A 26,669-nucleotide genomic window follows, 5' to 3' on the forward strand; every position below is an offset into this window, starting at 1 on the left:
GGGACACAGCTAATGCTGCAACCAGGATCTGCTAGTGAGAGAAGTCCCCAGAAGGCCTTGGTGGCAGGGATGCCTGCACCCACTCCTGTCCATCCCAAGTTTAGCACGAAGATCCCAGCAATGAGAAGTGCTCCTCAGACCCTCCCCAGGCTGGGCACGGGCAGGCCCACACCAACATGAGCCCCAAAAACGGGGAATGCCCAGGGCACCTCTGACCTCCCAGCATTACCCACAGCCTCTCTCTCTCTAGTACTTTGAGTCATTCTGTATTTTGTTCATTTTTATGCAATCTTTCTTGCTCAACATTTGGTTTCCATGGAGTCGCATACACTGTGTGAAACAGATTTATATTTAGAAAGTGGAACGGGTCATATGACCTGTCCCGGTTGTCATGGCAACCAACACAGCTCCTTGGCTGAATCTGATGGCACACGGCTGCTGGGGACAAGTCGCCCTCCCTGGGTGGCCCTATGGGCACCGCCTCAGCAGCAGAGACACAGCAAACACTGCCAACGCCACTGCCCCCCTGCATTCCTCTCTTTGGGCACCATGCCCCATCTCTGGCCACCTTCTGTGACATCAGCCTCTTCCTCAAGGACTGTTTTCCCCTTCCCTTTGCCTGTGCCAAGTGTTGGGGTGTCTTAGAGCACCCCCAGGCTGGAAAAGCGGGCTGAACTGTGCCCAGCACACACCCCACATGCCAGTGTAGCAGGACAGCCCTCATTTTTCCCAGTCTTCAAAATCTCCCTGCCCTAATAATGCTCCTCTGTGCCATGCCAAAGTCTTCTTTACCCTTTCTCCCTCATAAATAACTTCAGCATCTCCACGCAGCTGCTGTTTCCTCGGATGCCATCTCTGCCACCTTCCTACCAACCCACCGCAGCTGTGGCTCGAAGGAGGACCAGGTGGCCCTTGTGCATGTGTCTCTGCTCTGCAGTCAACTCTCTTGTACACCCACACACCTCTATTTCCCATTTGGCTCTGAAATGCTTCCCACCCAGCTCTACCTTCCCACCGAGGGCCTGTTCTCGCAGCCAAATCCCCAGCTGACAAACTCCTCTCTTCTGTCCCACCCAGGTCCCTGGCTGTGGTGCAGGCATGTGCCCAGGAGCTTGCTTTAAGGTAATATCTATGAATGACACCATGTTTGCAGAGAATCAGCCTTCTGGGACTGATACACTTTTCTCCGCCAGCACTCTAAACTAGGGAAAAACAAACTGTTTCTGAAGGATACATGAACCAGGGAGACAGACTGGGTGATGTTTTGTGGCTCAGTGCTGTGTGAGAGACCAAAATGGATGGGAAGAGAAATGCTCAGATCTGTGAATCCCGCTGAGACCCCTTCAGAACACGGGCTGTCGAGACAGAGCTGAAAACTCCAGAGCTGCTCAATCCTGTCCCTTCTCAATGTGTGCCTGGTTCACATAAGGGGCCAGATGGGGACAAGCCACCGCACTGAGCTGCGCTGAGTCTGTCCCCTGCAGTGGGTGTCATGGGACCCATGGCACCAGGTCTGGTCCAGATCCCACCGCAGACGATGCTCACGCTCTGGCAAAGCAGCAGTTCCGAGAGGTGCTTGTCTGTGGAGATTGATGTGTGGCTGAGGAGAGGGAAGCGAGGTGGGTCTGAAGTAGGAAGGATGAAAAAGATGGGGTGGGGGGAGATTCAAAGTGGGGAAAAAGCATGGGAGTGAGGCCCTGATATGGGGAGGGTGGTTAGCAAGAAAGAGAACAAAAAGGCTGTGATGGCTCCCAGTTTGGGGAGCAGCAGGTGTGGAGGAAGGTGAGCACGGTTTGCAGAGGAGGACAGCCCGGCTGCTGGCTTTCTCGCCTCTTGCTCTGCCTGAGCTCTCGGCACGCTCCCAGGTGAGTTCACCACTTTCCAGCGCCCCCTTTTTGGTGTGCTCACAGCCCGTGTGTTACCCTCTGACAGTATTTAGCACTATCTGACAAGGGCGTAGAGTCCTGGCACTGAATTAGCAACCAAGAAAGGGAAAACAAAGTACCACCCTCTCAGCAGGCACCAAAGACCCTGAACAGCCAGATGGGAGCAGTGTCTGCTCTGAGTAAGAAAGCTTGTCTAGAACATGGTGACTGTGGCTACATGTACACACATATCCTCGCAAATATAACGCATACATACCCACAGGGAGCTCAAGAGTCATCTCCTAGAAAATACGTGGTTGTTTTTTCTTTCTGTTCTAATGGACAAATCTGTCCCATTGAGCAGCCCCTCCTGGCTTGTGTTATCCAGCCAAGATATGCATGGAAAGGTGATGGCCAGAGTGACACTGGATGGGAAAAAACTCTGGGAGGTCACACTGGGCAGCAGCAAGGAGCTGGCACTGCTAGGTGGAACTTGCACTAGCCAGGTATCAAAACAGCCCTAAGTCTTGGCCAGATACTAGAGAGACCAGAGGGTCTTTGAGCTGCGACTGGAGGACCCTGGAGATCCAAGCCAACTACTGTAGGGACCATAAGTTCTGGTTGTTGTCTGAGACCCATTTGCTTATACGTATCTGTGTGTGTCAGGTGGAAGGATCCATGTGTCATCTGCCAGGTAGACAGAGAATCTACATCCAGTTACAGGAAGGATCCTCAGTGTGTGTCTGTGCATGTGCTGGTGCGTGCAAGCAGGTGCGTGAACCTGCAACCGGAGTGGGGCTGCAGTCTCAGGGGTGCATGACCAGGTGCCAGCAACTGGGGAGAGTGGGATCCAGGGCCAGTTACTGGAGGGCTCCACATTGTATATATGTATGCATTCCCCACTAACAAACCTTTAGCATTTTTCACCAGAAAAGGGAACAAGATGAGGCTTTTGGTGACATTTGTGAGAGTGCTGAGTGTTTCTGCTTGTGTTGATCTGTGCAGCTGGCCACGTGTATGTGTAAATAGAAGAACCACACTTGTGAGTTTGTGCTATACACCTGCTGGCAATACATGCTTATCCTCGCTGCTGTCTGGATCTGGGGATATGAAGTTGTGGCAGCCTTGCCTCCAGCAGGCTGCCTGATCCAGCAGCCCCTGACGCGGTGCATGTGCACATCCCAGCCCTTGGTATACATCTCGCCAGATGCTGATGTGGAGGACAGCTGAGGTGGGATAATCCCAGTCCCAAATGAAGCTAAGCAATGGTGAAGAGAGATATCTCACATGTGCCTGTCCCCTGTTATAGCCCTGGGGAAGCGGGGGAGCATTGCAGTGCATCTCTGTGTTCACATCTTCGTGCAGCACCACGTTAAGAAAAACTTTTGCATAATACCTCTGCCTAAACTTTAAGGCACAGGGTACTGAAGAGAAAAGAATAAGATCTCAGCATCAACACGCAGCCTTGAAGACCCTCATGGGAAGTCAGCATATGTACCATGCAGAAGTTAAAAGGCAAGTGGTAGAATGCCAGGAAGGACCAGGCTGGTACCTGTCACCTGTTCCCAAGCACAGCTGTGTCCAACTGCCCCCCTCAAACACAGAGAAATCCCTCCCAGAAGTGGGGTTTCCTGCAGCAGTCAAGGAGTTTATCTGAAATATCTGTAGTCCTTTTTCTTCTTCCCAAAGAGAAACAAAGATGTTAGCACTCTCCCATTCCTTTTGTTTTCCTTTCAGCACCGTCATTTCTTGCTGTTCAGAGAGTTAACATTTGGCATCTAATTTGCAGAGCTGGCGCTGGCTGTGGAGGTTTGGGAATGGGTCACCCACCAGTACACAGCCAGGCTGGATCACCCACGAGCAGCACACTGAGCTGGTTGTCCTGGATCCTAAGACTTCCCCAGGCAGGACTTATCACACCATGGCTTGGTAGGGTGGGAAAGGAGAGAAGATAAAAGCCTGGGGATGCATCAGTGCCAGCACTGAGAGCTCTGGGCTGGATGTGCCCCGTGCCAGGGCATCCCGGGAGGAGGCAGGAGCCCCCGTCCCCTCGCCCTGCTCAGGGGGATGTGCCGCTCTGCCTCTGACATCAGCATCTGGTACAAGACAGAGGACCAGGGCCAAGCACTCTGAAGGGCTTTGTTGTCCTGGGCAGCCAGACACAACAGGGCTATTGTTCAGCAAACCTTGTACTGCACGAGTCACCCCCATACGCCCGGAGAGTCACAAGGCCAGGTCAGGCCAGCTGCAGCATCACTGCTTGTCTCCAGTTTGAAATGACACGCTGGGAGGACAGATCCCCCTCTGAGTGGCTGCACAGCATGTCACACCAGCACGATGGTCAGAGGCCCAGGAGGCAGCCGGGGCACTGGGGAACGCTGCACACTGTGGGTGCTCTGCACTGGGAAGGTGACTGGGAGCAGCTAAAAAACTTCCAACAGCCACCTAAATTCACTGTCTGACCCCTTCCTGGGCTGCTGCGTGGAAAGGGGGGGCAGAGAAGTCACTCACAGCAGGCGTGAGGGCAGGAGAAGAGCCGGGCAGCACGGCTGTGTTCCGAGCTCCCAGGGCCCTGTGCGCGCAGCTGCTTTTGGAGCAATGAAGTATCTGGGAATAATGCCAAATGTTTTTATATGGGGCCTCCAGCCTGGCACTGCTGGAAGGCTCAGCCCATACAAGCGTTCCCCCCTGTACGCACTGACACAACACGCTCTCCACAGCCTGGGATGGAGCCCTGGCCTACCCACGCTCACCTGTGCGTGGGAACGTGTCCCCTCTCTCCAGCCAGGGCCAAGAAGCACTGATGGCTTCCTGGGATCAGATGCAGTGTCAGGGTTGCATGTTCCACAAGACGTTGCAGCAAGTTGCAAAATGCATGCATGAAGAACTGGAAGGGAGCCCCAAGCCACTTTGATCTTTGCGGGGATGTGCCATGCCGCTTCCCGCCAAGACCGTCCCCAAACAATGCCACAAGGTTTTATCTAAAGAAAAACGTGAAGAAGTAACTGCTTAAATAGAAAAAAACAACTTGAATAGAAACCTCGCAGAAATAAGAAGAGGTGCTAAAGAAACCTGTGCCTCACTCACTGTGGGGCTCTTGATATCAAGCACATAGTTCCTGTGTTGCCGCCCACTTTGCATCGCTCTCCTGGTCCCTGGGACAAGATCCCTCCAAGAGGTGTGAGCAAAGAGCCCTTGCCCCCCGGCTCCCAAGGGCTGCCCGTCTGTTTGCTGACCCCCGCGCAGCCGGCAGCCCGTCCGCCTGGAGTGTGCTCCACGGCTCCCAGGAATTACAAGCATCCTCCTCCCAGCAGCACAGCAGCCAGGTGAACAACCCCCAGGATAGCAGTAACACAATAAAAGAACCGCCCCAGCTGCAAAACACTCCTGCTCCAAGACCGGTTACAGGTGTCCAGTGTTCCACCTGGGGACGACACGAAGGTGCCATCACAGGAGCTGTTGGTGACGGACTCACTTGCTTTTGTGTTTTACACGGAACTGGGACGCTCCAGAAATACAGAAGGTGCAAAAAGAAGTTATGAGTAAAAACAAAATAATGAATAATATACAGATCACTATGAAAGAAATTCTTCTCTCAAGGGTACAATGTACCTATGCAACCTCCATCAACATATGTGCTTACAGGGGGCTGTGCCAGGGCATGCTTTTACTTGCTTCATTTCGCATACATCACTATAGGGTTTCTTTTAACAAGCATGATCCTACTGCTGTGTTCTGCAATTTCCCAGACACAATAACTAATAATTAGTGTTTGCTCTTTTAGGAAGGAAGGGATTCTCCCTTAGATTAGATAGACTCTCTCCTACATGCACAAACAAGCATGCACAACACAGCTAAGGCATGGCAACATCCACCTCTGCTGCAGCCACCTGCCAAAAATGGCTAGTTACAAAAACATTTTGGAGCAAGTGAGTAACATATTTCGAACTTGGTCTATGTTGTTTGTCCATCTCAACCACGACACATTTCTAAGTTAGAAAAGCAAGTAAAAGCATCACAGAAGACCTTCTTGTCAGACCTCCAGGGCTAGCGTATTCTTCTCAAGGGAAATTAATGAAAGCATATTCTGATATCATCCAAAGAATAATCCTGGTTAGTTGTCTGTATTTATCTTTAATTACTTCCCAAAACATTTTAAATATCCTCTCTCTTTTAGAAAGAACGTTGGGATCGTGTCCCTGAGAACCTTATGTCAATGATCTGCATTTCTAACAAGATATTTTTATTATAAATGCTATCTTAAAATCTGTGCAATTAAAATAAAATTGGAATAGTTAATTCAGATTCTGTTCCTGGCCCCAGGCCTTAAGCAAAGCTATTAACATTTTGGCATATTACAGCTACATTTTCCTGCAGTTTAAAATGAAATTTGCCTCCCCCTGTTGCTGTTGTCGGTCAGGATCCCCAAATAAAGCTCCCAGCTACTTTTGAAGCCTGTATGGGGACTTTTTATTTACAGCTGTCCTCAGTTTCTCATGACTGGTGCTTCCCTGCAGACGATATCTGTTATGCAGCCCCAGCCCGATACTCCCTGGATTGAATGGCCCTCCATGACCAAAACGTTGTGAACCTCGGATGCAGAGAAAACAATGAAATGGCCAAGATACAAAGTGCTGCCAGATGCACATTCCTGCGCCCTCCCTTGTAATCTCTCTCAGGCGTGGGGAATGTGACTGTTATTGCCTGTAACTCCCAGCAAAGCACACTCGGACAGACGGACAAGATTCAGTTTTTGGTTTTGCTGTTGCTACAATTCCTAAAAAAAGGAGCAAGTGAAAAAAAAGTAAGCAAGGGAAAAGGCCATTCCCACAACTTGCCAAAGTTGAGCAAGGCTCCCAGAGCCCCGTCCGGAGCCCCTGCATGGAGCCCTGGCTCCCCTGGACCCCAGCTGGACACACGGACATGGGAGTGGGGCTGGTGTGGCCACACGTGGAAGGCCATGTGTCCCTGGGGGACAACGGGCAGCGGGAGGATTGGGGACGTTGGGGGTCTGTGGCGCAGTGCAGCAAACCTGTTCCCTGTGGCAGCTGGGACACGGGTCTCCTGCTGCTCGTCACGCAGGGAGAGGCGGCCAGACACAAGCTCTTGCTGCATTTGCAGCATTTTTCCAGGCGTCCCCTCTCTAAAAATGCAAAGTGTGGGACCGCCTTTGTACCCCAGCAGAGGACTGAGATGTCAATAAAGCAAAATCCTCCTTCTCCTCCAGGCTCTATGGCTCTGGAGGTTGCTCAGGCAGGACATGCTAAGCGTTTCTCCCTGGCTGCCTCGACCCCGTCCCGCAGGAAGGTCTGGATGAGCGCAGCAGAGTTGCCTGCTGGCACCAGAGTGTGCTATATTCATTTACAAGCTTCTTTCCATTACAGGAATAAAATAAAGTGCAAATACAACAGACAGGTAATGCAGCACCATCAGCTGTTTCTGAAGATGACCCCTGGTGGGCAGAGCAGCGGAGGATCTCCAGACTGTGCTACATGCTCCCCTCTCCCCTCTGCAGCTTCTGCTGCTCCCGGGCTGGTTCTCATCCAACCTGACAGCACAAAGTGCTCCCTGTAGCTGCTTTCCCCTCACTGGTGCTCCTGTACAGAGGCTCCACTCCTTCTTCTGGCCCTTCTGATACAGGGAAGGACACCTGCAGAGGACACTAATGTCTCTTTCCCACATGCCACCTACCCAAGAGTGTAAAGTGATGTCAGCAGTCCTTGGTAACAGGGATGCCTCTTATCTCTGACATACCACTGCTGACATGAGAGGGTCTGTTCATGCTTATATTCCAATTAGCGGCATACCTTTGAGCATTTGAAAAACCCCCGTTTCTTGTCCTCAGAGCTGCTGATCCTGGCCCAGTACACGCTAAAGGGAGCTCAGATCTCATTCGCCCACTTTATCGCTTTTTAATGAAGCTCCACAGTACAAGCATCTCATCTGAGAAGAATATCCAGGTCACCATAGTCGTGCAGTGAAATTCATTCAGTCCTGGCATGGTGCGTATACAAGAATAACATCACGGTGCAGACAGTGGGAAGGAGACAAGGGATGACAAAGGCAAGTGCTGGGAGACATCCACAGCCCAGCAGGTCCAGGACAGGGACACTCGCTCGTCCGAGGTGACCAGCTGCAGCTGGGATGGACACATGCAGAAAAGTGGGACAGGCAGAAACACCAACAGGAAATATCAAGACAAGATTCAGCTTGGAAAAAATGCAAGTACAAGAAGACAGCCCCAAAAACAGCCAGTGGGAGGGAAATCTCTGGAAACAGTTATTGATGAATTTTAACTTGTTCCACTCAGTGCCTGAGCATCCTCAGAAGAACACAGCAAATGCCACTGGGCTGTCATTGCTTGGCCACCCCCCTGTCCCACTGACACTGGTTTAGATGAAATTAATAAACTGCCTGTTTTAAAACTGCCACATTTCCCTTCCAGACCCTCCATCCTCTTCTGGACTTTACCAGACTTCAAGCTGCCAATCGAAAGTCTATGAGGATTCATTTTGGCTTCACCTCAAATGCGTTTATGCAGCAAAAAGGATGGAGGAAGTTCTTAGAAAAAAGGCCAATGTTAAAGCATGGATATGCCAACAGTCCATCATTATTTGTGTGATATGTGTAGGAAATGTAGAAGTTTTGCTAGGCGGTGGTGGTTGTTCCTGGCAGGACGTTTGTGGCCCCTGGGAACAGCAGGCCAGGTTATAAACTGCAGTGTTAACACATCACCAGACTCCCATTCTTTCCCAGTCCCAGCTATTCTGTTAGTGAACTCGTCAGTGACACGCACCACTAATGAAATATGTGACTACACCCCTTGACATGGGATGAGACACAGAAGTACAGAATTCAGCACTGAACTCACCCCCAAATATCATCATTTCTGTGCAATTCACAACTTTTTCTGTTGCAAGAGAAGTAAGCTTCAGCTTGAGCATGCTGCCTACAGAATGAGCAAGCACATAAACTGCCTATTACCACAACAACAAAGTTCAACTGTAATCTTGGCTTCGAGTTACTGCAGCTATACAAAGGGAACGAGAGGCACCAAGCCTGTATGACTTAATTGCCATTAGAGGTAAAGCTCATCACAGACCTGAGAACTGAAGGTGCTTATCTGGAGGAAGGCTGGTCCCCTAGTCCCTGGGACTGTCCTGCAATGCGGATGCATTTCCAACATGGTCCAGCCACTGTGACCTGCTGCTTACTCAAGATTCACCTCCAAGCCACGCTGTCTCTCAAAGCAGATATAGAAAATCTATCTGCTTAGTTGTTCTACATCCAGCAAGTTAATCTTGCTTATGAAATTCAGCATTTCAATATGCAACTTCCTCATACATCTGCAGGATATAATTACTTCTTATAGGGAAACATCAGAAGTCACTGGGACTGGAAACCTTTTGTGCCTAGTGCTGTGCACATAAGGAAAGGAACCTTTTAGATTGCTTTTAAATAAAAAATAAAATGCCAGTTACTCTTACAACAAGTACAGAAGTGTAGGTGCAAAAGTAGATAAAATCAGCAGATAAGCATTAACAGTAAAAGGAAATGTTCTATAAATGCAGTTGTATTAAGAGGAAGACCAAGTAAAGGAACCAGTTGCAGCTCAGAAGAGAAGGAGAGCTACTCACAGACAATCATGTTCAGTATCGTCAACAAAAAGTCATCTGATAATAAAGAAGTCATCCCTGATCAAGTGGCTGTCACAGTTAATACTAGCAACAAAGGGTTAACATCTCAGCCTGCAACAGGGAGGGAATAAGTTGGAGAACACTGAGATTGATAAATTCATCCTAAGACTTTAAAGAACTGGCTCATAAATCTCAGAGCCATTGCTAATCATCTCTGCGAATTCACGGAAAAACAGGCAGGGAGGGTTCTTGGCACACAGAAAAGGCAAAGCATAGTGTCTGTCTCGGAGGAATGGGAAAAGGAGACGGAGCTGTGGAACAGACATCGCACTGGGAAGGGAAACGAGAGCGGTCTGAGAGACAATAACCTGGTGAGATCTCGGGTGGAGCTACGGGTCAAGTTTTGAGCTTCACTCTTCAAGATATGAACAAAGGGACTAATCCAGAAGAGAGTAAAAACCAGAGATCTAGAAAAAATGACCGGAAGGAGGAATAGTCATTTAATACAGAGGAGGAACGAGTGAGCGGGGAGTGTCTCAGATACGGCACGAAGCTGCTGAAAAGAGAAAAAGGATAGTTTGTTTTCCCAACCATCAAAGATGGAATAAAAATGGATTTAAATGGCAAGAAGGAAGGTTCAGCATAGAGGTGATACTGAAGCCATGGTATAGCTTGTTAAGAAAAGACCAGATAACTATTCATAAGAAATGATGTGGGTATTATTGGGCCTTTCTTGGAGCAGAGGAGTGAGCCTATGAATATAGTATGAGATACAGATATGTACCCTGGGCAGCGATTTTTAAAGATCACACTATGCTGATGTTCCATGAGATAGATTGTAACAGATGCACTTGATATGAAAATGGAAATACCATTTAAAGTATGACATAATGTATTAAACCAAAATCTAATATTAAAAAAATGCTACTTAGAAAAGGGCAACACTTGGGGCTGAAAGTTAAGAAGAGTTGGGGTGGGGACTATTTAGTGTTTCTGATGTCATTCACAATGAGATCTTGAATAATATTATCACAAAAAATTTCTTCCACGGGACTCTGCTGCTCGAGTTATGTGATCACTGAGAAACTGCTTAACTCGTGTCTGTCCTCTGGGGAGAAATTCATCACAAGGGTAATGGACTCAGCTCTAAGAGCAACAATTTATACTGACAGCAATTGGGAATAGGGCCCTGGAGACCACCATGACGTGGGTTTTACCTCTCCTTGATCCTGATATGTAAGAACAAATACGAGTCATTTAACTACCACCAGCCAAAACAGTATCGTCTCCCCGCCAACACCCAAGCAAAGCCGTTTTCAAAGGGGTGTGGAACACCTAGGTTTAATTGAATTCATCAATCACTTCTCAGATCAGTCATGTTCCCCTTACATTCAAGCAATTCTCTGTCCATGAGCCAAATTCAGAAGAGCTTTTCCAACCCGCTCTGAATCAAGAAGCCAGACAAGCTTCTGGACTAATCCATCAAGCCGTTAAAAACGTCAGTACAAAATGAACACGCTCGAATAACAGAGACACAAGGTCATTGTTTCTGAAGAGACCCGGTAAAAGCTCAGATTGACGTGATTGCAGATCCAAGCCTGTGCTGCATGATTCCAAGGATTCTGCAGATCGATGACTTTGGATTTGTACGGAGTGCGTTGGGCAGAGGGGTCTGTGCCAAAGCCCTGGGGCTCAGCACACACGTGCTTGCAACATCTGAGGGTTTCTGCAAGAGCCCGGAACACGGAGCTGCCTATTTCCCCTGCAGCCTCCCACATCACCCTGCTCTTCTCTTGGCACATGGCACTACCTCTGGTCTCATGTATAATTAGGTAAATTTTGCATGTGAACTGCTGAGCTTTGGGCAGCTCCTGCTAAGCATAAATCAACACTCAGTCCTCTTTGGAGAAACCAGCACCTCTTGCAACGTCTGTACAAAAGGCTGGTGCCTGCCTCAGATGGTGGAGACGACCTGTGTGAGCTGCACATCTGCATGTTAGTGACCAGACAGAGGTCTGGCTCTGATGCCACCCATAACACTTCGCGGTCTCCGTGCTCAAACCACTTCACCCCCATCCCTCCAGTCCCAGAGAGGCAAGGGACACGGTCAGCATCCCTGGAGACCCGGCTGCTGCAACCACAGGGTAAAGACGGGGGAGGCGCTGAGCAGCCTCACAGCAGGGTCCTTCTCCTGGCAACACACTCAGTGTTCACGTTGGACGGGATCTGCTGAGCTCACCTGGGGAGAAGCCACCCCAGGAAAACAGCGAGTTGCCCAGAGCTGGACCAGTTCACGGAGGGACATCATGGGCCTGCTGCTGAACGCGAACCGAGTTAAAGAGGCAGGAGAGGACTAAACAGGAGGCCAGACCAGCTCTCCACCCTCGCCATAGGTCTTCACCTGTCATAGCCTAAGCATCCTTCGCATCACTCTAAACGTTGCTGTGCCTGTTGCTGAACTGAAGCAGCAAAAGCCTATGAACGAGTCACAATCAGCATGATCTGTGTGCCTGTGACATTCGTATCTGCGCCACCTCCCCGCGCAGCCCCGCAGACGGCGGCTCCCCCCGCTCCGCGGTGCTCCAGAGGTGTCAGCAGCTCCGCGCCCCCCAGCTCCTGTAACCCACTGGATGGAGGGAGAAAAGCTGGTCTGATTACAGAAGGAGTTTCCCTGGTGAATCCCGCACAGCTGTGGGATCTCGTCACGTCAAGAAAAACAAAACCTGCTTTATCTGAGGGCAATCTGGGAGGTTATCCTGGTTTTGGCCTGGTCCGAGTAGTCATCTTGCACACTGAAACGTGTTGAATCTATGTCTAATTATTCAGACACTACTACACCATGGCAACATTTTGTTCTTCAGAATAACATTGTTTAAAAATATAGAGAACTGCAACTTCAATGTAACTTCTGGTTGTTGTTGCTCAGAGGGTGCTCCTGAGACAGGGGATCCTGGAGCTGAAAGCCGTTGTCTCAGTGTGCTCTGAGCAAAAATAATGAATGTGACATTTCATGATCTCCACTGAAAGAGAAAACTCTTTAGACAGGAAATAGGGCTGAGATCAAAATTAGTGTAGCAGGAACAGCTTTCAGATCTGCCTTGCTCTTTTCTGGAGGGATATATTTAACTCCTTCAGCTGAAGAAATTGCCTTCCTACTGCTGGAGGTGAAGCCTAGCAGACAGCGGGGAAAATGATCCAACACCGAAGATTTTATAAAAGTATCTATTTTATTTATTTATAAATAAATTCCTCGCCTTGAGAATAAAATGTGGAAGCTGCCACAGAAGATGGTATCATAAACAAAGGAAAAAGCTTACAACAGAAGAAAAGATTGTGTCCTACATGGTCATGATCGGTGATTCAATTCTACTCCTTGGAAATATTCTGATAAGGCAACTGAGGCAGTTACATGTTACATGTCAGAGAGAGACAATTGCTGCTCCCTGTGGAGTGGAATAAGACAACTTGGGTGTACAGGCTCATCAGAGGCCAACTGTAACCTTATTCATTAAAATAAAAGTATTTTTAGGGATTTCAGCTGCACTGCGTTTCAAGCCATAAGAAGCTGAAGGACATCTGCCCTTCAGGCTTCATGCCACCTGAACAACAAGGCAATGACAAACCATGACCTAAAAACATTTGCTATGTGCCCTCCATGGCAGGCGGAACCACTCCTGGCAGTTGTCTGTTGCATCCGAGCCGAATGGTGCTGAGGATGCTAATGCTGCATTTTTCCCTGGGTACAGGTGTGCACCCCGGGCTGGCACCGCCAAGAGGGGCCGGGAGTTGCAGGGTTAAAATAAGCAACACAAGAAACCACAGGGCCTCCATCACACAAAACAAATAAAAGGTTATTAGTCAGCATCGTTGTTATTCTCAGCAAAAAAGGACTAAAGACTCAGATTGATTTTGATTCCCCCATAGCTGGTGTGTGTCAGAGAGGATGAAGGTGCGCAGTGGTTAAAGCATGAACCCTCTGAGATGAGAACAAGGCTGCATGAGGCTCTGGCTTGGTGGTGAGGAGGAAACATCCCATCCCAGCACGGCAGGGAAAGGTCTGAGCAGAGCAATTCAAACCCCAAAATGCTTTCCTCCCACGGGGAGGGGAAAAGGGACTTTCAAGATCTCTTCCCTCTAACCACAGGCAAACATTACTGAAAAGAAAAACAACTTTTGTACCATGGAAACGAATGTTGAGATGCGTTCGCTCCAGGGGCTGACACTGGGCTGAACAGTCTGCCCTTCCCCGGCTGCCAGGGCACATTCCCTGGCTGTGGCACCTGAGCTCGGGAGCAGTTTTGCCCCCAGAAGAAGGCAGCAGGATGGGGAAAGGCAGAAGGAGCATTGCGTAAATCAGGGACACCCCACACACACTAATCAGTGCTAACACAGGGACTACAGGCACTCCTGCTTGCGGATTTCTGATCCTAGAGTCACAAAAGGGCCATTTGCAGAGATCTGCATCTTTTCCAGCAAAAGCCACTCCTCTGAGGGCAGCCAGCTTCATCCCCTGTGTTACACCACTGGTTTTCAGCTGTAAGGGTCCAAGAGCTGCTGCTTTGCATCAGACCCAATGCATGGCACTCGGCAGGCTGCTGCTGATCAGCCCTGCTTGTCAGCACCAGCACCTCCCCCTGTCCAGCCAACACGCTGCAATACTGAAGAACAAACCTATTCACAGTCAACTCAGAGGAAAGGGTAAGACCCATTGGCTGCACAGGCTCTGGGTCCACCAAGGTCAACTGAGGAAAACGGTGAAGCAGAAGAGACCTTTCCAAGAAGAGCTCTGTGCAAGTGAGGCTGTGGCTGCTGCCTGGACCAGCCCAGCTCTCCATGCAAAAACCCATCTGCAGGCAAAGCAGCAGCCAGCCAGGAGTGCCAAGATGTGGGCAGCTTCCCATATGACATCCATGCAAATGGATCTGTGCATTCGAAATTATCTGCGCTTGGCTGCAAACTAGCAGCCTCTCAGCCCAGAAGATACGGGTGGAACAGCTCTTGGCCTGGAGAAGGGAGCCCAGGGAACACTGTGCCATTGGGTTACAGTCCCCATACTACCCAGATCAAGCCGGAGTGGTCCTCCCTTGGACACACAGAAGGAGCAGTGCATGGGTACAAGCCCACAAGGCTGTGATATGAAGAACTTGCTGGGCATCACTGGGTGGAGCTCTGTGATCAAGTTGTACAGCCTGCTCAAGCCAAAATGCAGCCAGCCTTGCAGCATTGAGTTTCCCTGGTTCACCGTGTGGGGAGGAGCTCGCAGCTTCTTCTCACTTGCATGTGCTGCTTGGGGCTGGCCATCTTTATCTGTGTGTTTCCTGTCCATGGGGCTCCAACATGGCCAGACGACCTCCCATCCTGCTCCAGCAGATAGTCCCACCTGTGAGATGTGGCAGGTCTCACCTAGAAGCTGACAAGATGCCAGAGCAGGGGATCACTAATCAGAGATATATTGGAAGATGCCCTGTTCTCTCCCATGTCCCGCAGGGAGGAGGTGGCAGCACAGAGCACCAGCCATGCTGCTCATGTCGTGCTGGGAACAGTGATTTGCACCAGCTCTCCTTCAGCACAGCCAGCGAGATGCACATCAGAAGAACCTGCCATGGCCCTGTCCCTGGGCTGAATTAGAGCCCATGATCACGTCTCCGGCTGGCACTGAGGGAAAGCTTCGTCCCTCACCAAAGATCCATGTTCAGACTTGGTAAATGGTGGTGGCCAAGCACAGAGGAAGAAGCAGGAGTGACAGAGTCCAGCAAACACTGGGGCAGTGCAGCTGGAACAGGAGCATAGGGGCTCACAGACTCAGTTTCACTTCAAATGTCTTTTCTGAGAGGGACCCATAGCTAAGTTAAACACTATTTCGTTTTGGAAATACATGAAGTTCTGTTCTTCATCCCCTAACAGACTGATGTTCAATTCCAGGCTTCATTTGGTGACTGTTATGACTGTGATAATCAGCAATATAAAGTGCAATGCGACAAGTCTAGATCTTGCTATTGAGAGTGATTACTTGGCCTTGGGTAATGAATTAGTCCTATTATACAGCAGCTGGCACAGGAGAAGCAAATCTGCTGCTCAGGCAGCTCATTGCAGGGCAGGGCTGGAACCGCTCAGCCACGCGCTGCACACAGACCTCAGCAGGATTTTGAATTCTGCAGACAGTACACACATTTCTCCGGCACTGCAAAATACATGGCATTCATCAATCCAGTTCCTGGCTACTCCGTTCTGAGTTAAGCATTTGCCCACCCCTTGGAAACAGAATTCTTCTTCTGTGCAATTTCTGCATGGCGTTTTGCCATATCAGAATGAAATTCAAACCACTTTAATTCTTAATTCTCTGCCACCCCTTGCAAACTCTGTCACTCCAAATCTCCATTTTTCTCCACCAAACTCCTCCATACTAATTATTCCTTCTCCTCCACTACCAAAAACTTGCCTGCCCTCTCTTCTTTTCATTTTTAATGACCTTTTGCTGAGCCTTCTTTTCCTCCATGGAAAACCAACTGACAGGACAGCAGAGAGAGGCACAGAACTGGTCAACAGGGGCACACAAAGTGATATTAGATGAAATAGTTAACGATGACCTTATTTTGCTCCTAGGATGCACCCTGGAGACTGCAGTAGCAGAGGTGCAGGGGTGCAGAGGCCATCGCCAGCTGCCCCAGCGCTGGGGAAGCCCAGGGAGATGGGTGCAGCACACAAACGGTGCTCAGAGCAGCGCTGGAAGACCGCGGTGCTTTGGCTGCCAGCATCTCAGTGGGATATCCATGGCTCAGGAACAGCCTGCACAGTCTCCTCTTACCAATTATGAATGCAGGAGAAGTGTCAGACAGATCTCAGACAACGCCAAAGAAAGATTTTGGACTTTGGGTCTTCATGTGTCGAGGAGTTCAAAGATCTGTGACCAAAGTCACCTGTTGGTTGGTCTAAATTCATGCCAACATGGCCCATACCAACAACTGAGGACTGCGGGGCCTGCTCACAAATGCTGAAAAAGGCGTATGTTATAAGACACTGGCCTGTTCCACTGCTAGATGTGTTCTTCTATTAATACAAAACGCAGAGTGGTAGCTCCTGGGTAACCCATGGCATCCCCCAGCTGGAACTTGCCAGCAAAAAAGCAAACCACAAACGTACTAGGCTAATACAAAAGCTATTTTGACAGCATAATGAGGAAAGTTCGATTACTAGTATGAGCAAAAATCTTTCTCTGCTATTACATACACCTGTGCAATAAGCACTTCCCAGGACAGTCCCCACAGCGTGTACGGACAAAGCTCCACGGCAGGCAAAGTATTACCATGTTTATCCCTCATGGAGGACAGGCTGCTCTCCCCCTCAACCAAACCAGGTTTTACCAGCCAGAAGTGCACTTTTGCTGCCATGGCAGGTATGCGAGGGGCTCCTGGCCCCCTCACTGCATGGGCTCAGCCTGCGCTGCAGGTACAGAGCAAATCTGTGGAGCTGACAGCCACATGCCAGCCCTTCACACGAGGCCACAGAATCCCAGCCTGGTGGGGATTGAAGGGACCTCTGCAGATCCCCCAGTGCAACCCCTGCTCACGCAGGGTCACAGAGCAGATCACACAGGTGGGTCCAGGGGGGTTGAATGTCTCAGAGAAGGAGACTCCACACCCGCTCTGGGCAGCCTGGGCCAGGCTCTGGCACCTCCCAGCAAACAAGGTTCTCCTCATGTTCAGATGGAGCCTCCTGTGCTTCAGTCTGTGCCTGTTGGCCCTCTTAATAGGTAATGTTTCACACTGTGGCGTGACATTAAGAATTCCAACTACGCTAAAGCCTACTTAGATTTTTCAAGACAAACACTTGTTGAAGCACCCTGTTCCTGAAAAACAGCACATGAACAAACTGTTGGCCTTGATTTTACACTGTTCTGCATTCTAAGTGGATCATACCAACAAAAGGGAGTGCAACATGCAATTAAATACAGTCAAACAACACTTTAAACTGACATAAACTCATGACAGTGTGCAAAGCTGTCATCAAAGGGTGGTGATCACCAAGTCCATTATGCTTCTTTCAGATTTCAGCAGGTCCTCTTTCCCCATCTGCATATTCAGAGCTGTGCACTGTTACTGGAAATGTGCTTTGGGAGGCTTCCAGCAAATCCGCCGTGTGCGCGGGAAGCCGGGCACATCCCACAAGCGCTGGATTCCAGAAAGCTGCACAGAACCAGAGCTCCCTGCAAGCGCCAGAAATCAAAGACCGCAATATCGATGCCTTATGCCAAACAGCCCAAGCCACAAGTCAGCAGTGCCGCCTGTGAGGCACGCTCAGCTCCCCGTGCTCTGACAATGGTGTGAACAGGATGAACACGGGCAACATGAGAAACATCTGCCCGAGTCACGGCGTGGCCACAGCGAAAACAACTGCAACAGTCCCAAATATTTCCAAAAACACATGCTATCGGCACCACATACTTGCTCCTATTGTTGTGGGACTTCTCCAAAATAGAAAAATGTCCTATCTTTGGGATGTCAGTAGTCAGTGAAATAATGAAAACAAATCCTGAGTACACACTCAGACATTTAATATTCTGGTAACGCAGAATCAGGGTTCATTACAGATAATAACGCACACCGTGGGTTATAAGCAACCATGGGTTATAAGCACCGTGGGTTATAAGCAATGACAGAAGGTAAGGAATCACAGTGATAAAATTCTACCTGCTCATTTATTATCACACAGGTAAAAGTGAAATAAGTAGAGAAAACCAAATCTGCCAGCATCCTCCGGTCTTGGTTTCAGAGCTATATTTTCCATTTTGGAAACCAAAATAAAGCAGCATTTTAGAAAATACTGAGTATGTGGCATCTTCTCATTATTCCTTCTCTCTAGAAATAGAGGCTTCATTATGATATTATTTCACATAAATGTTCGGAAGTTGAATTTTGTCATGAAATGGAATTTTCCTCACTAATCAGCTGGCTCATTCCAGTTTCTCCTTAAGCACACTGTCTGCTTGGATCATATCAGCTTACAAGATACAGATTGGCACCGAAATCCTCTACACATTCTCTGCTATTACAAAATAAATTAGAGGCATTACCATTTCTATGAATTCCTTTCACCCTTTATGACTACCTGGTCACAAAGAATGAAGCAGTTCGTGCCATGTCACCCCCCCTGCAGCTGAATGTGCCGCGACCTCCAGGTTCAACTGTTTGCACCTTCCAGCGTGCAGGTGACAGATGTCACAGGCTGGGTCAGGCGAGCTGAATTGTCCCCCCCCTGAATATTACACAGCAGTGGAAGTAATTAGTGTCCGATGCCTGAATGTGCACCATGCATCAGGGAGAAGCACGTGATTCTTTCCTTCCAAAGTGCCTCATATTCCAGTAAATCAAGCTGTGAAAGCACAGACAAGATCAGTGGCGGCTCAGCCCTACTCAGTCCAGCTCGCTCAGTCAGATTCCAGAGCCACCTCCATCCGTGCTGGAAGCACACACTGTGCTTCATACAGAGACTTACATCTGTGGGATGACTGAAGCTATAAAAAGTGCTGACAATTTTCAGCAAATTTGCATATGTTGCTACTGCTGCTGCTTATATAACTGATTTCTAGCTAACCACAAATACAAAAAGCAGTGCCCAAAATAGATTTTGAATCAAAACGCTTGCAAATGTGACTGAATGACACATCTCCCCACCACTCTGAAAATCACTTCTCTACAAAAGACAGACACAACAGCCAGTGTTTCCCCAGAGGGTCCCGTGTAACGCACCTCTTGGAGTCCATACCCAGAGGTCTAACACCACCTCACCCTCTTGGCACCTCTGCTGCCCTGTGCCAATAAAGGCCGTGACAAACTGGGACCTCTGTGAGACTTATCCTAGGTTGCTCTCAGGTCTGGAGCTGTACAGATCTTTCTACACACATCAACTGGAGCATCTGATGCAGGTGGGGTGAGGAGGCAGTCAGCCTCTGGGTAGGAAACATTGTGTTGTCTCCAGCTGCTAGAAATCCCTCACTGTATCGCACACTACATGCCATCTGCTCTACCTGTGTTCACCATGGCAGTGCTGGCTTTAAGGACCCTGCATCGCCCATATCTGCGCAGAATCCTCTTTGCACCAGGTTGGGAAGGACAGCTGTTTCACCTGAGACTGCAACAGTCTGGTACAGAGGGTCCCTGCATGGCTCTACTCAAATGGTCAGGCAAAAATACAAACATACACACAAGGGAGGAAATGGTCAGAAGATTCAGTTGCTAGTCCCCAGCTTTCAGGTCTCATGGCTGATATAGCTATAAATCACCAAAGGAGGGATGAAGGTTGAAGCTGATGGTGTATCTACTCAATGGGATATGGACAACCAGTAACAACATCCCTCCTTCCACAAGTGCCTGAGTTTGTGGGAGCGAGTTGCTTGCTCGCAGATGAAGCTCAGTCACAGCAAAACCACTCTTCTGGATTCCTCTGGCGTCACTGGATTCCCATGTTCAGGAAATATTGGGGGCTGCTTCTCCGTTACTCCACTGTCTTCAAGAGTATGACAATATAAGAAACAGTACCTGGCTTCCCAGCACAGGGAAGACAAGGACATAGTGGAGAGAGTCCAGCAAAGGGCCATGATGTTGATTAATCAATTGGAGCCTGGTTTCAGATGGGATAGAATTAATTTTCTTCCTGGTAGCTGGTATAGTGCTGTGTTTTGGATCCAGGGCACGGCTGAGCACCTGCCTGCCGATGGGAAGCAATGAATGAATTCCTTATCTTGCTTTGCTTGAATGTGCAGCTTTTGCTTTACTTATTAAATTGTCTTTATCTCAGTCCATGAGTTTTCTCACTTTTACACTTCTGATTCTCCTACTGGGGGAGGGTGAGTGAGTGGCTGTGTGGAGCTTATTTGCCAGTTGAGGTTAAAACATGACAATTGGTCATACTAGGAAAGAGTCCAAGAACTGGGACTGTTTAGCATCAAGACAAGAAGGCTTGAGAAGGTTGTTAACAATAAAAACTATGGGGGGACAGTAAAAAAATTAGAGACAGACTGTCCTCAGTGATATCCATTGAAAGGATGAGACACAATGGACACAAATTAAAACACAGGAAATGCCTTTTAAACGTAACAGAAAACTATGAGGGTAGTCAAACACCAGAATGGATTGCCAGGAAAAGTTGTGGCATCTCCATCCTCACACACATTCAAAACCTGACCAGACATGGCCAGGGAAGCTGGACTAGCTGATCTCCAGAGGTGATGCTGTGAACAAGACTGCAGCAGCCTCAGGGAACTCATCTTGAACCCCATGACGGAACTAACACCCTCCCTTAGTAACACAGAATCATTTTGGTTGGAAGAGACCCTTAAGATCATTGAGTCCAACCACAACCTAACTAGCACTAAAACCATGTCCCTAAGAACCTCATCTACATGTCTTTTAAACACCTCCAAGGATGGTGACTTTCCTTGCTCACTTTGCTCTCTGTTTTTGATAGGCTTTTGGTTTATGCTGTTCCTTTTGCTCTATGAGAACTGTATCTTCTCCAAAGCTCACAAAAACATCTTGTTTCTGGCTTATCCCAACCACACACTCCAGTCCTCCTCTAGCTCTCGTTGTTCCATCCTTGCAGGAACATCCAGCCACCACTGGCACTTCTAATCCACCACTGTGTGCTTGCAGCAACCACAGGAGCAGGAACCAAAGGGTGCCGAATACCTTTACCTCTTTACCTCCCCGTGTCTCTCTTGCCCCACATTGACTACGGCTTGGGTCCTTTTCTCGATCTGTGATGAATGAACTGAAACCACACCTTTGCTAGCAAGAGAGCTCGGGAGGCAAAGGCAGCAATCCCTCAGGAATGCCCATCCCTACCACTGGAGTTCGTTTCCCATAAGTAACCTTCATGGTTTTCTCAGAGCTGTTCAACTCCACATTTGACAGTAAAACCCATTCTGGTTAACCACCAGCCACAGATACTTGTTTTTCTTTGCAAGAGCCAAGAGATACCACTCAGTGCCAGTGCATGCAAGGAGGAAAAGCCTGCCCTGCCCTCAGCTCCTGGATAAGCACTGGAGGTGGTCGGCCTGGCACACGCAGCCCAGCTGCCTGTGAAGAGATGCAGGTGCTGTCAGAGGTTCCATCAGGAACAGTCATTTCTCCTCTTTCACCCAGCAGGAACCAGCGCGCTGCAGACTGGCTGCTAAATTAACTGCTCCAGGGTAGAAGAGACTCCCATCTTAGATGCTGTCCCTTATACCTTTCTTGCTTCATTCTTTGAGCTCAGGACCAAAACTCAGTGCAGGCTCCAGAGCAGCACTGTCAGCAGAGATTTCAGTCGGTAAGCATGAAGTTGTATGAGAGAGAAAATCCATCTTGCCCATCTATACATGGTGGCAGGCTTGAAGTTACAAAGGCTTCAGAAGAAAGCCATCTCTTTCTGGTAGCACCCAGCCACCTGACAGGCTTTGCCATGAGGAGAAAGGGCTTGCACTGTGCAGGGCAAACCCTGCCAGCCCTGGTAGCCTTGGACACGGCTGTGAGCCACGTTCATGCACTGCTGTGGCAGAAAATGCAGCCAGCTGTCCTTTGGGACAAGGAGCCACAGGGCACCAGAGAGGAGCACAGGTACCCACTGGAGTGAGCTGGGCATGGGGAAGTGCGTACAGGACAGAGGGTGGGGAGAACGTCGTGTGCTTAAGTTCAGCTCAGAACACAAGGCTGGACTTTACCACAGGCTGCAGGGCCAGGGCTGCCCAAAGCCAATGTAAGTGCTGGTTGGTACTGAAAGAAGAATCCTGTTCGTGGCCCCATCTAGCTATGCTTTGTCATCACCTCCCTGATGCCAGCTCTGATGTCAGGGTGGTTGGACAGGGACGTGGATCAGAGAACAGAGAAGGAGGGTATTTCTGTCATGGTGTCTTTCAGTTAGATCTGGTCCCTGACCTGCACACAAGGGAAAGGCTGCCTGCACGTAGCCATGAGAGAGACACAGATCTTCCTTCTCACACATCTGCTCTACTGTAACGTGTGCCATGTACCTGTGGTCCCAAAAATGTGGTTACTTTGGTTAATGAGCTGTCATTTGACATATCTATTAACTCCAGTTCATAGTCTTTATTAGGCACCACGTCTGGGGAAAGGAAAAGAGTGAACACCAGTTGGCACTTGCTGTCTTTCTTACCTTCTTCCCAAAGGTTTGCCCGGGAGAAAGGAGTCTGTGCTGTGCGGACAGTTGGTCTGCAGCAAAGGCTTCAGTGGTGCGTGAGCCGAGGGTCAGAAGGACACAACTGAGGGGCTGCAGGCACCGACCTGAGCACAGTGGAACTTGCTCAGACTTAAGCAGGAAAACAGTAGTTTCCAGGAGAAAGAGGATAGGAAAACAAAGTTGTTGTGTACGCAGAAGTGATTTCCCGCCGCTTTTGCTGAGCAGTTTGTCTCATGATACCTTTTGCCTCAAACAATTCCTAAATTCCTGGTAAATATTTAGCAGTTTGTGAAACCATAAACATTCACATATCTCGGTAGAGGATCTTGTGGGTTGCAAAACCGACAAACAAAAGGACTCCCAAACTTTCAAACTAATAAAAAAATCGCAAGTGCTTCAGTGACACAGAAAAGTTCCTGGCCTCACTCTTGTAGCACTGAATGGAGAAATTCTACTTTCCCATCTTTCCAGGTAAGAATGAGAAACAGGAACTCAATGGAAACATCAAATATTTTTAAATTCGTTTGGACTAGAGAAACCAAAAGGCAATGCCAGGTCTATAGGCAAAATCTCATTTTGCACCAAATCCTTTGCTCACAGGACATTACTCTGCATGCGTCTGGTGGGCCCGGTTCTGCCCAGCGCTTCCTGCCACTCCAGATTCCCCAGAGGGCGTGCAGGGAAAACCTGGGGTGGATAGCACCTGCCTTGCGTGTAAGCAAAGCAGGCTGATCCCCCTGAGAAACCTGGGGGACAAACAGAGGCTGACCAAGAAAACTTGTGCTGCCAAGCACTTCGACCCAGTGCCCACATGGACACTGCTTCAGGAGACCATTTCCATACCCACGTCCTAAGTTCCAAACAACAGGGCACGGTGAGCGAGGGAAGGACCGATTGGCTCAAAGCAGGTTCTTGCTTTGGCACACGAGATGTTTCAGATTTCAGTTTCAGAAATGCAGAGATTGTGAAGGTACTCTTCATGGCCATATATTGTACACTTGCATTGTGTCCTGCTTGCATAGGACAAAGTAATAAACAAGTTCAGACACAAGCAGTCCTGAGGTCAGGATACAACTGTTGCCCTGGGTGTCAGGGCCCTGAAAAGAAGGGAAGCTAATGCAGCTTCTCAGCATCCTGATGAAAAGTCCATGACGTTTGAGTCTGGGCAACCAACTCTAATGCCACTGGGGCTCTCTGCCACACGTAAACAGCAGCAAGTATCTCCAGGCAGCTGGGGAACTGTTGCAACAGAAGGGATGTATCTGAATTACCTCTTCCACAACACAAAGCCAAGAGATGTTCAGTAAAAGGAAATGAGAGGGAGAGGAGGGAGAGGACCCCAGCATCTGGCCTACACACATGACTGCCAGGAGCTGTATCACCTCAGCCACTGACTTCTGTTGCTGTTTAGCAATTGTGAAAACACAAGTGTCCAGAGGAGCCCTCAGCTCGCCATGCTCCCTGAATCTCTATGGCTACACTACAAGGTGCCGAAGCTCCGGCTGCCGGATGGGGCCGGACAGGCTGCTCCTCTCCGAGCGCTGTGTGTGCTCAGCAGCACCCGGCCCGGGGCGGCCGAGGAACCTGCCCGGAGGCGTCGGGGCGCCGGGCAGAGCGATGCCAGCCGGGCCCCCGGGTGCAGCGGCGCGTTCCGCCCGCAGCCAAGCGGGCACCTGGGGCACCCCGGCCCGGCCGAGCCCGGGGCGCTCCGGGACGGCTCCTTCCCCCGGCCCGGCAGCCGAGCGGCTCCCGCCACCCCCCGCCCCCGCCCGGCGCGGCCCCGTGCCCGTTCCTACCTCCAGGAGCTGCACGTAGCTGGCGGGGAACCAGCCGCGCAGCCCGTCCTCCTTCTGCCCTTCCCACCAGCCGCCGTCCGGCACCTGCAGCACCGTGATCAGCTCCCCCGCGGCGAAGCGGAGCCCCTGCCGGTGCCGCTCCCCGGAGAAGGGGTACAGCGTCTGGCAGCGCGACCCCGACATCCTGGCTGGGGACGCGGCCGCGCTCCGCCCGCAGCCGCCCCGCTCTCGGCCGCCGCTCCGCGCAGGGCTGCGGGAGGGCCCGCGCTGGCCGCGCCCCTCGCCCGCCCCGCTCCGCTGCGGGGCCGCGGCGGGGCCCAACCGGGCGGCAGCGGGGCAGCCCCGGCGCCGGGCGCCCACGGGCACCGCCGGCTGGGGCGGGGGGGGGAGAGGAGGGGCGGCGGAGGGGAGGGGAGGGGCGGAGGACGAGGGGCGGGGGAGGAGGGGGAGGCGGGGGAGAGGAGGAGGATGAGGAGGGGGCGGAGAGGCCGCCAGGAGCGCAGCTCCGCCCGGGTGACACTCGTGTCGCGGGACAGCGCGTGTGAGAGGGACCGTGTGCGTGTGTCACCCCGAGAGACATCGCCCGTGTGTTCTTGAGAGACACCGTGTGTGCTCGAGTGAACGAGAAACACCGTGTGTGCGTGTGGGAGCTGGGGCTCTGGAGCTGGAGGAGACTGAGGGGTGACTCATTCATGGGGATCAATATGGAAAGGGTGAGGAGGATGGAGCCAGGCTCTGCTCGGTGACAACCAGTGACAGGACAAGGGGCAATGGGTTCAAACTGGAACACAGGAGGTTCCACTTAATCTGAGAAGAAACTTCTTCCTGGTGAGGGTGTCAGAGCCTGGCCCAGGCTGCCCAGGGGGGTTGTGGAGTCTCCTTCTCTGCAGACATTCCAACCCGCCTGGACACCTTCCTGTGTAACCTCATCTGGGTGTTCCTGCTCCATGGGGGGATTGCACTGGATGAGCTTTCCAGGTCCCTTCCAACCCCTGACATTCTGGGATCATGTGATTTTGTGACAGACACTGAGTGTCCCAGAGACACTGTGTAGGACACTGTGTGTCTGAAACACCTGTGCGTATGACCTGATGTCTCTGAGACATTGTGCATGTGTGTGTCTATGTGTGTGTGCGTGTTTCTGTGTGTGTGGAGACACGACTGTGAGTCATTTCTTTATGTCTGAGACACCATGTGTGTGTTTGTGATACACACCCAAGTGTGTGAAATCCATTTGGTCTGAACGACATCGTGTGACACACCTGAGCATGGAGAAAACAAAGAGGTGTGTGAGACACACCTATCTGCAACACTCAGCTGAGCACACAACTTACTTTGTGTATGTGTCTGCAACACGTATGTGAATTGCACACACATGAGACACCTCTGTATATGCGCCGCCCTGCTCCATGTGACACCTATGCATATGTGAGAGATGCACCACGTGTGTGTGACACCCTCCTCTGTGTGACACTCGTGCATATGTGCCTGTGTGACACCAACCACCATGTGTGTATTTTGCTTGTGAGCCCCGCTCTGTGTGCACAACGCGCTCTGGGTGTGCATGCCTCACGGCAGCACATGTGATTCCTTTGCGTGTGTAAAACACACAAGCCTTTGTGCATGCAGGTGTGTATGGATGCGTGTGTGTGTCTGTGTCCAGGTGTGCACACCTGACTCATTGCACATATGTTATATATTACTGCTGGTACATGTATAAGCACTGGTGTGGATGTGTGTGCGAAGCGCAGACACACACGTACATGTGCCTTGCTGTAGGGCATGCTGCCTGACCTGCTCAGTGTGTGTGTGAGCATGTGTGTGGGTGAGAGGATGTGCACATATGAGTCTCGCCCACATCGCGCTCGAGATCTCCACATGTGCGTGGGTGCACCTGAGAGCCAGGGCACGCATACCTGAACAATGTTGTACCACAGCCTGTAAGTTGTTTACAGGACACATATGTGTGCACTTGCGTATGAGATTCTCCCACAACTGTGTGCAAGAAACTCAGTCTTGTACAGTCTTGTATGAAATTCAGACTTGTATGAAGGTGTACATGGTTGCTTCTGCAGGAGACACCTGTGTTCATGTGTGAGACTCACCTATGAGTGTGACTTACGGGGGTACAGGTGAGCACACACCTTTGAGGCTGAGCTGTGTGTCACACCCCTGTGCTTCTGTATACGGCTCCGACA

General features: G+C 50.2%; 1 protein-coding gene across 3 annotated transcripts in view; it reads right to left on the reverse strand.

The window, feature by feature from the left end:
- GAS7 (growth arrest specific 7) overlaps nt 1-24,784 on the reverse strand; it is a 177,693-nt gene extending 152,909 nt beyond the window's left edge. For 2 of the 3 annotated variants that reach the window (XM_065034447.1, XM_065034448.1), the window contains exon 1: nt 24,472-24,784. In XM_065034447.1, the coding sequence (XP_064890519.1) occupies nt 24,472-24,654 (183 nt within the window). In that variant the 5' untranslated portion in view covers nt 24,655-24,784. The remainder of the gene's footprint in view (nt 1-24,471) is intronic. The other variant, XM_065034446.1, reaches the window with a different exon arrangement.
- Between the last annotated feature and the right edge of the window lie 1,885 nt (nt 24,785-26,669).

Source organism: Columba livia, chromosome 18 (genome assembly GCF_036013475.1).
Source record: "Columba livia isolate bColLiv1 breed racing homer chromosome 18, bColLiv1.pat.W.v2, whole genome shotgun sequence".
Taxonomy (NCBI): domain Eukaryota; kingdom Metazoa; phylum Chordata; class Aves; order Columbiformes; family Columbidae; genus Columba; species Columba livia.